Consider the following 10,234-nt stretch of genomic DNA (forward strand, 5'->3'; position numbering starts at 1 on the left):
TGGGGCGGGCGCAGCGAGCCGGCGCAGCTGTCCGGAATCATGACTGAAGATGACGGATTCCGTGGTGGTGGAGGGTCACGTCAAGTTGAGGGACGGAAAAAAGGTCCCCGCTCCGAGCGCCCCTTCGGCCCCGCGGGGCCGGGGGTCCCCGACCGACGCCCCTTTCCCCCGAGGGGAGAGAGCCCGCTCTCCCCCGCCCGGCCCTGGCTAACCCTGTCCCTTTGCCTCTCGTTGCAGTGGAAGAGCAGGTGGCTGGTGCTGCGCAAGCCCTCCCCGGTGGCAGGTAAGAGGGGGCCCGGGCTGGGGGGAGGCAGGGCAGGAGTGTCCCTCCTCCTCCTCCTCCCGGCGGTGGGGGACAGGGCTCGGGGCCCTTGGGGCTCTCAGGGCTCCCCTCGGGGTGCGCACCCTTGGCAGGGCTCTCCAAAAGTTTTGTCTGGCCTCGGGGCGAGCTCCTGCGCAGCTTAATGCCAGGCTAAAACCAACGGGAAAAGTGACTTTCCAAGGCAGAGTCATTGGGTTTGGTGCCCGTTTAAAATGAAATTTTTTTCTTTTTTTTTTTTTGAATTATTATTATTTCTTCAGGGTGATTGCTGGGTGTATGTAAAAAAAAAAAGCTGGCATTGTAAGCTTGGTAGTTATTTTTGATCAGTGTTTTGACAGAAAATATCACTTCAATTTAAAAATAAAATGACATTTTGAATTAAGGGAAAAAAAAAGAAAAAAAAGAAAGATCGTTTCCATGCTTCTGAAGGGGAAGTTGAAAATCTTACACAGAGCTGATGTTTTACTGCTGCAGAGAGAAAAGTGGGTTTTGGGTTTTCCCATCTATTCCCAACAGAGAAAACATTTGGGCCCAAAAGTATATCTTTTCAGGGCTAAACGTTGTCACTTAGAAAATGTGAATCTGCATTGCTGCAGAATGGATTACGGTGTCTTTTCTAGGCTGAAGGTTTCATAGTAGTTGAAGCTCTTCAAACCTAATTCATGTTACCTGAGCTGTTACAGTAATTTTTTAGTGTCTTAAATACCTATATCTCATCTGAACCTGTGAAACTTCTCTGTGTGAAAGGGCATGTGTTGATCCTAGAGCTGATATCCGGACACGTGAATGTGGGCCTGGATTTCTAACACAACTAAGCCAAGTTTGAAGAGGATAGATGAGGGAACCTCATCTATCGATGAACTCATTGTAGCTTATTCCTCAAAAGTAATATTTTTATTCTAGCTAAATTAGCCAGGTTTACAAAAAAAAAGCCCCCACTGATTTGATTTTCTCGCTACGTAAACCATAGATGTTGTTTCTTCAGACACACAACTGTATTGTAGAATGCTTAAACATCGTGGTTGCAGCTGTTTTTGCTAACAGGTGCACAAAGACAATTGGGGATGCATGCAAAGCTCTGCATTAGTTAGCAGACAGTTCAGTCTTTCAGTCATTTTTCATCTGTTTGGAGATTTGCCAGTCCTTGCCCAGCTGAGAGCCCCAGGGCACCTCGCCAGGGCTCAGAGCACCACACCCCAACATTCATAAAATGGTGCAGGGGGTCTTTCTCTCTGTGGTTTGTAGCTCAGTTTAAGCTGTGGATGTTGCAGCTTTGGTATTGACAATTAATTTAATTTACTGCTGAGTGCTGGGTGATAGGAAAGGAACCTGGAGGAAAGAGGGCTGCTTTTGTCATAAATGCAAAAAGTGGGAGAGGTCTCTTCCCCTTTTTCTTGTTTTTTTTTTGCATTTGCTTGTGAAATGTGCTTTTCCTGTGGGACTGTGGCACTGGAATTGCCTTCTTCTGTTGCATAGTTTCTGTGTAATAAACGCCTCTAGGAAGGGGTTAAAAACAACTGGTGAGACAAGCAAACATTAAAAAATAAATAAATAAAAGAAGGTGTGTCACATAATGATTTTTAGCAAGGGCTACTGTGTAGCATTTAACTGGGAAACCTGAGCCGGCATGAACAATCTCGCAGTGCTCGCCATTTAGTAGTTGGGTAATCTGTGAGCTACTGTAAGAATTTCATTTGTGGTTCAGTATGTTCTAATGGAAATACAGATGACAATAGCCTCTCGATCCTTAGAGTTTGTAATGTGAACAGTATCATAGCATAACTCCTAATGTTCAGAATTAATGAGTCAGTCCCTGCCAGACTTGGGAGAGTATCTGAAAAAAACCACTGGACTTTGATGAGTAAAATAGGGAAGACTTATTACTGGCTTCCTTATTTCCTGATTGCAGATTACTCTTGGAACATGTCTTCAGTGTTTGCTTCCTGAAAACAAAGGCTACAAACTACCTGGGGGTGGAGTGGGAAAAGGAATCTGAGTTCTTACATTGACTTCATGCAGTTTTCTAAAGCACCTTTGTATTGCAGCAGAATGCTGAGAAATGTGTTATGGTCTATGCTCTGCCTCATCATCTCTGACAGTTTTGCTTCTTTCAGACTGTTTGCTCATGCTGGTGTACAAGGATAAATCTGAACGAGCAAAAGGGCACAAGGAGAGGAGCAGCATGACCTTAGAAGACATCTGTGGCTTGGAGCCTGGGCTCTCCTACGAGGGCCTGAATCACACACTCGCAATCATCTGTCTCTCTCAAGTTGTGATGCTGGGATTTGAGAACAAGGAAACAATGTACGCATGGGATGTACGAATACGCTACAGTTTGGGGGAAGGTAACCTCTGTCTTCTTGCACCTTCCCCCCACACCTCCCCCCGCCCCTATGGGGTAAAAAACAAAGGAAAAGCAAAACTAAAATGCAAATAAAAAAGTACAGGAAAAGGCTCTCACTCATCTGAGAGTGAAGAGACTGGTCTTCCCCTTAGATATGAAAGCAGGTGTCCCTTATGATAGGTTTTGACTACAGTACTGCCCAATACTGATGGATAACTATGAGACCTCTTAACTTAGGTTTTGATTTTGGCACTGACAGTGTGTAGCTTTGAAACAAAGTGATCAGACTTGGTCCTACAGTTTACTCAGGGATTCTGGGAACATGAATTAAGAGATGCAGAGTTCTGAGTTGTACTTGGCTAGTTCAGGCCCACCCACTAGGTGTTGCATTGATAGTGCTTATTGCTGCTAGTGTTCCATTTCAGAAAGAGACTTCTTGCAATAATGATTGTCATCAGACCTATTCTCTCCAGCTAACTTCACCTTTCTGCATCCTTTTATTTTATTTTCTTGGTTAGCAGCTCTAAAATGTACAGTAGTGAACAAAGAGTGATGATATTGGTAATCCATAGTATCTGTCTTATGTTTGTTTAGTCATAACTAGGGAAGGAGGGTAGGTGTGTGGGAGACACACATTAGCCATCTTTATCATTTGTTACATATGCTGTGCCATCTGTTGGGTTTGTGGCTCTTCCTTTGCAGTACATATGTTGAAAGATGGCCTGGGAATTTTTCAGTAAAAAAATGTAGAAGTATCAGAAGTGAGATGTGTGGATGTACCTCTCAGAGCTATCGAATATGAAGTCTTGCATAACAGAAAAGGTTACGGGGGTTTCTGAACAATACCAGCAAAAGTAGCTGGAGTCACTAGTACACTTAGATGATACAGCTATATTGTCTTCCAGTTCTATTTTTTTTTTTTTAGATTTGAGATCCATATATAGCATAAACTTGTCCTAGAACCTCAAGGAGAATTTGAATTTGACAGGGTAGGTCTGGTTTTTATGATCTTGCACTGATGCAGTGCTGGGATGAACAAAGTAATCTCAACCTGGGTGTGAGGTTTATGGTTGTAATTGGAGGAAATACAAAACCAGTGAAGAGTTTTTTTCAAGGAAAGCTGTGAATGAGGTAGGAATAGAGGCTATTGGATGATGACATGTGCAGCCATGGAGTAAAGATGAAGTGGGGGAAGAGAATTTGTGTGGAAGTGGAGAAATGCACAAGTAAGACAACAAGTATAATTGGTTGAAATGACAATAATTTGTAGAAAGTTAATTGCAAAAAAAGCTTAGAGGAAGGAGACTAAACCAGAGCATAGAATTTTTTCCAGGATTTTATCTTTCAGTGAAGCTTCAGTTAGGAGAAAGAAGTCAAATTAAAGTGAGTCTAGTTTGAGTAGACAGAAATAAAAAAGAGAGGAGACTTAGATGAAGAGAGGATGGTGACTAGTTTTTTTTCCTAAAGTGTAGTAAGAGTGCCTTTGTGTGCCTTGAAAGTAAGGTGGCTGGATGATAAAAATAGGCAAGAGACAGATGACCTCAGAGTCTGGGAAGCAAAAAAAAAAAAAAAAGTGAAAGGAGTTGACACTGTTCTTGAATGAGGACCACAGAATAGAAGCATTCACACTGGAATTCCCAGTGTTTTCTCTCAGTTTTTAGCCAGATGAGGTGGATGTGATTCCTGGAATGTTCTTGAGCCCTCCCTCAACTCTTTCTGAGAATTTAGCATACTGCAGGTCAGTGAATAGCTGTGAAGAGGAAAAGATTAGCTGAAGAAAATGAGGAATTTAAGTAGTACCTTCTGTTCATGGGTATATTCAGCTCTATGTCTTCAAGAATTTTTTTTTCTTTCATAGAATAGGAGAAGTTGATGGCTGGGGAGAATTTTGGAAAAAAATCCAATTTGCCAAGAAAGCGGCATATGGAGAAAGCTTCATGTTCAGATATGCTTTTTCTTCTACTTTGGCTTTGTTCATATTTGGATATGCTGTGTTTCGACAGTGGTCTAGAATTTGAGATGGAGCTCTTTGTTTTCAGCAGCTGCTGTAACTTGCAACTGATTGTATGAAGAGTGGGCTCCATTCCTAATTTATGAAGCAGGAAGAACCCTGATGCTTCTGCTCCCGCAGTTTAATTGTCAGCAAAGTCCTGGGCAGAGTTAACTGAGCAGAGGGGTCCAAATGATATTAAAGATTCCTTACTGAGCGTTCCTCATCACAATGGTTTTGCTGCCTTTTTCATGGTTTATGTTTAAGCAGGTTGCATAACAACCATGTGCCCAAAAGGGGACATCGTGTGACTATTGATTTGCTCCCTAGCAGCACTACTGGCAGAGCTGTAAGTAGAGCTGTGGTTAGTTAGATCTATCTCTGTCTCCTTGCACATTTCACTCGAATGACTTTGTGGCTAATTCTGCTGGAGCCTCAGGGAACTTACCAAATGCATGTCATAGATGAGGAGTTGACTTACAGCTCAGATCGTAACTAAGAATATAGCAAGAAGTTAGATGAGAAGCAAGACTCAGACCGAGATGAAATGAGTGATGCTTGGAGAGGTCTGGGCAAGAAACAGGGAAGAGTGATTGTAAGAACTGAGACTACCTGGAAGTTACCCTGTAGATTTCGTAGGCAAGGAGCTTTTTGTATGATCTTTAATACATAACCAAAAGCTAAATCTATGTGCTTCTTGATAAACACTCTGCTAAAAAACTCTGCTGGGAAATGTAACAGTCTTGATGCTTCTCTCTGCTAAGACAAGTGGGTTTTTTTGGGTGGTGTTGTTTTTAAATTATAATTATTTTTCTGTGTTATTTTTTCTTCTTTTGTTGTCTAATCACAATATGAAAGAAACTAGAGGACTAGTGGAGGTCGAAATTATTGTTTGAGAATTATATGCTTGCTCACTTAAATTGCTCCCTTTGAAACACTGAGATTTGAGCCCTTGCAGTGATCCCAATAACTTATTATTCAGAATGCAATAGCTCTGCAAGACAGAATGGGAGACCAGCGTAGAATAACTGCTACTTTAGGTAAGGACCCTTGCAATATAGGGAATACTGGAGTTGGGATTTGAACCTGAAATTTGTAAACTTTTTTTTTCTCCACTCCTCTGAAATTTAGGCTGTGAAATATGAAAAATTAACTGACACCTAAAAGTGTTTTATTACCTATGAATCATTTAATTTCCTAGTAATTTTAAATGTCTGGGCATCTACCATCACCAACTCCTAAAAGAATCACAAAGGTGGAAAAATGTAATTTTCCTCGTTTTACTGCTAGGGAAGATATGAAGCAATTTATTAAAGGTTGCAAATGAGTCAGTGATAGAGATCTGGTTAGAATTTGCCTAATTCTTTGAGCCTTGGGTTTTGGGCATCGTGTTATTTGTGTACATGCACGTAGGAAAGGAATAACACAGTTTAGATGAGGAGACAGAAAGAAACCTGTGTAGTGATGCAGGGATGGAAGAGGTAAGTGAAATGTGTGCTGGATAACTGACTAATCTGAGATATGGAGTGGCCTGGAAGATTTAGGATTAATTAATGTAGCATTACAACTAATAATTTGTAGCATCAAACCAAGATACAGTGGGTTTTTTCCAATTCTAAACTGGCATAATAGAGGGTAGGGAGCTTACAGTTACTTTCATGGGGCTGTCTGGGCTCCATGTAGAATCTTTATGTTAGAGTCTCCTGGTGTGGGCAGGGGTTGGTCCAAGAACCACAGCTGAATGGAAATGACCTATGTAACTTAAGTCGTGGTACCTTACTTGTATATTGTACAGTAATATTTTTCTTCCTTATTTGATAGTTCATAGATTTCAAGTCTTTGTAGCACCTGGCACCAAACTAGAGAGTGGGCCTGCTACCCTGCATTTCTGCAATGACATTCTTGTCCTTGCAAAAGACCTTCCTCCCAGTGTCATGGGGCAGTGGAAGCTCTCAGATCTGCGCCGGTATGGAGCTGTCCCAAACGGATTCATCTTTGAAGGGGGTACCAGGTGCGGCTTCTGTAAGTACAAATGGAAACCTGTCCTCTAAAAGTTGCTTGATACCTCTTGTAGAAGTGAAAATGTAGTCTCATTCAAAGTGGAGGCTGCAGAACCAGCTGTGCTGCTTTGTCATACAGGCAGCCTCATATCAGAGGATCTGTTCCGAGTAGACTTCTGCAGGCTAAAACCCTGGTGTTCAGTGGGTATGCAGACTGCCAGTTTGAATGTGAAGTTGTTTGACTTGCATACTGAAATGTGAAAATAATGGATTTCTTCAATTAACCAACTGAAAAATTAGAAGGTTTCAGAGGTGATCCAGATGCAAATATATTCTTCCCTGGGACTTTTTTACAGTTGTTCTGCCTGTTCCTTGGGACTTGTGTACTGTTGCTCTGCATGTTAATTCTGGTTGCCATACTTCTACGGAGTGGGAAACCCAAGTTCCTGGCCCCCTTCAATATGCAGGGCTTCAAATCTTTATCTTCCTGAGGAACGGTTGGTGCCCCCAAAGAAAACAGCCCACTACAAGGCTTTGAAGTTGTCTCACTGTGTAACCAGGCATTGAAATATCACTGAGATCACAAGAGAAAAACTGAGTATGTGTCTGTAGCTTTGAGACTGGGAGCACAACTGCAAGGGAGAGACCCTAGATCCCTGCTCTTAAGCTTAAATGCTTAGTTCCCAAGATTAGCTATTTTACTTGTATAAGAAAGCCCAGAAATAGTAGGGGGTGTGTATATATAAATATATATATATACGTATATGTAATCCTTCATTTATGTTTTTTAGTTAAATTGTGGCATTTCTTCTGTAGCTTGTTCTAAATCTGATACAATTGCTATGCTCCAAGAATTTAAACTGGTTTGGGTTTACTGAGTATTGCTGTAACTTACCTCCAAATTGCAGAAAGCCTAAATAGTTCAATCCATGGGCCAGGATGCCAGATCATAGAATCACAGAATGGTATGGGTTGGGAGGGACCTTAAAGATCATCCAGTTCCAACCCCACTGCTAGGGGCAGGGGCACCTTTCACTAGACCAGGTGCAGAAGGAACAGGAAGTATGAAATGTGGATGGATGATACATTGTCAACAGCTGACATGGCTAAACATGAGCCAGCAGTGTGCCCAGGTGGCCAAGAAGGCCAATGGCATCCTGGCTTGTATCAGGAATAGTGTGGCCAGCAGGACCGGGGCAGTGATTGTGCACCTGTACTTGGCACTGGTGAGGCCATACCTCGAGTGCTGTGTTCAGTTCTGGGCCCCTCATTACAAGAAGGACATTGAAGTGCTGGAGCAAGTCCAGAGAAGGACAATGGAGCTGGGGAAGGGTCTAGAGGGTAAGTCTTATAAGAAATGGCTGAGAGTGCTGGGTTTGTTTAGCCTAGAGAAAAGGAGGCTCAGGGATGATCTCATCACTCTCTACAACTACCTGAAAGGAGGTTGTAGTCAGGTGGGGGGTGGCCTCTTCTCCCAGGCAACCAGCGAAAGGACAAGAGGACAGAGTCTTAAACTGCACTAGGGGAGATTTGGGTTGGACATTAGGAGGAATTTCCTCACAGAAAGGGTTGTCAAGCACTGGAACAGACTGCCCAGGGAGGTGGTGAGGTAAGCATCCCTGGAGGTGTTTAAGACTGGATGTGGCACTTAGTGCCATGATCTAGTTGATATGTCCAGTCAAGGGTTGGACTTGATGATCTCAGGTGTCTTTTCCAACCTAATTGATTCTGTAATTCCATGAAATGTGAAACTGTAGGTGGTCAGGTGGTGGAACCTGGATTACCTAGCTGGTTTCTTTTTCCCTCCCTTAAACTTAACTTAAACTTTCTGGTAAGGAACATGAGGTCATCAATAGTTCTCCTGTGTCCCTGCTTTTTTTAAGTACGAATTCTCTTTTTTGCTTTTAGTTGGCAGGTGATGCGAATTAGACAAGTGCTTTGGAAAGGTTCCCAATTTGTTGATCATTTGTAAGAAATGTCTGTCTTGATAGCTCAGACCTTTCAGTGGCCATGAAAGGGTGTGTTTGCCTTTCTCCTGCAGGTGTGCATAGTCATTTTGGTACAAAATAGCCTGTCACAGCTGGAAACTCTTTACAAGTTCAAGCTTATCTTGTTAAAGGAGCTGTTGCCCTTAACAGAGCGCTTAAACATATCTGCAAGCATAACGACATTTAAATATGTGTTTACTCTAAACATTTGAGTTAATATTGCCACTATAAGAAAATTTTTTTGTAAATAGAACCTAAATAAAAGTATAACTCTGGTTATTTTTGACAGAAGAGTGTTGGCAAAGAGAAAGACCATCTTTCTTCAGGTATCTGACTCTCTTACCTCAGTCTTCTGGAATTCTTGAGGAATAGGCAAGCAAGTAATGTTCAGGGAAAAAACTGATATGTTATTAAGGAAGTTGTTTTATTTCCTGAACAAAAGCACTCTCCATTACCCTGCCATGGAAATGTCGCATAATATTATGCAGACTCTTATTATTAATGTTACTTTCCTACAGGTTAAACCATATCTTTGCTCACATTCTTCTTGTGGAGTTCTGAGTGCAGAGGATTAGTGAATTTAAGGTTTAAATACCATTGTAGTAAATACCTAATTAAAAGGAACCAATGATCTTGTGGTTCAATTGCCTCTCCTCTCCATATTAAAACCCATGAAGCCCCAAACAGAAGCAGAGCTTACTTTTAGATATATCTGTGGTAAAACTGAGGTCTAAAAGGGCATGAATTGGTTTTAGTTTTCTGATTCTTGCTTCCTTACAAAATTTTTCATAAATATAAAATAATTAATTATGTTCTGGAATTAGTTGCTCAGTACAGGTTTTGTTCAACTCCAAAGGCTTTGGTACTCAATCCAGGTAGAGAGAAACCGTCTGAGATAATGCTGAGATTCCAAACATTAAATCTAGGTGCATTTTCAAGATGGTTAACACAGGCATATTCATAAATAGGAAAAAGAGCATTTACATTTTGAACTTCTCTTACTTTTAGCATCACAACTGTACTGATAGAGATTAGAAAATACTTTTTCTGCTTCTGAAGGCTGCAGATAAGTTATTTTCTGGGGCAAAATTTTGCTCTCTCTGTAGCTGAAGCTTAATCACACATACCATTTGCAAAAAAGTAGGCATCTTGGCCTGGGAGTCAATTGAGAGGTTTACATAGAGGAACAGACTGGAAAAAAGGAGCCTCTCACTTTCCTAAGCTGCTTGCTCAATTGGTGAGCACAGATAAAAATGACCAGTTGCCAGGAGAATCTTGACTTAGAGGTCAATGTGAAAAAATTCAAGTAGGGTAATAAAAGGGCATGTTAATACTGTGAGAATTTAATGTTCAAGTGCTTCAGGATTAGCTTCCAGAGCCTGGTTTAAAGCTGTGTCATGTTTTCTGACACTGTTTCCTGAAGAAAGGAGCCTGTAGGACCCTTAGTGCCCTTTGGAAAAACAAATGCTGATGCTGCTAACTGCAAGATAAGCAGGAGTATTTCTGTGATTGTTTTGGTATTTTGATAAAATTAGGTACTTCCTTCCTTCCGTCTTTCCTTCCGTCTTTCCTTCCGTCTTTCCTTCCGTC

The 10,234-nt window shown here is 41.6% G+C and overlaps 1 protein-coding gene across 5 annotated transcripts in view; it reads left to right on the forward strand.

Annotated features, from left to right (window-relative positions):
- Window positions 1–10,234, forward strand: part of DOK7 (docking protein 7) — a 58,084-nt gene continuing 47,850 nt past the window's right edge. For all 5 annotated transcript variants that reach the window (XM_027686540.1, XM_027686541.1, XM_027686539.1 and 2 more), the window contains exons 1-4: window positions 1–103; window positions 238–283; window positions 2,437–2,667; window positions 6,478–6,678. In XM_027686540.1, the coding sequence (XP_027542341.1) occupies window positions 50–103; window positions 238–283; window positions 2,437–2,667; window positions 6,478–6,678 (532 nt within the window). In that variant the 5' untranslated portion in view covers window positions 1–49. The remainder of the gene's footprint in view (window positions 104–237; window positions 284–2,436; window positions 2,668–6,477; window positions 6,679–10,234) is intronic.

This window comes from Neopelma chrysocephalum, unplaced genomic scaffold, assembly GCF_003984885.1.
Source record: "Neopelma chrysocephalum unplaced genomic scaffold, ASM398488v2 Primary Assembly neopelma1_71, whole genome shotgun sequence".
NCBI classification, from domain to species: Eukaryota; Metazoa; Chordata; class Aves; order Passeriformes; family Pipridae; genus Neopelma; species Neopelma chrysocephalum.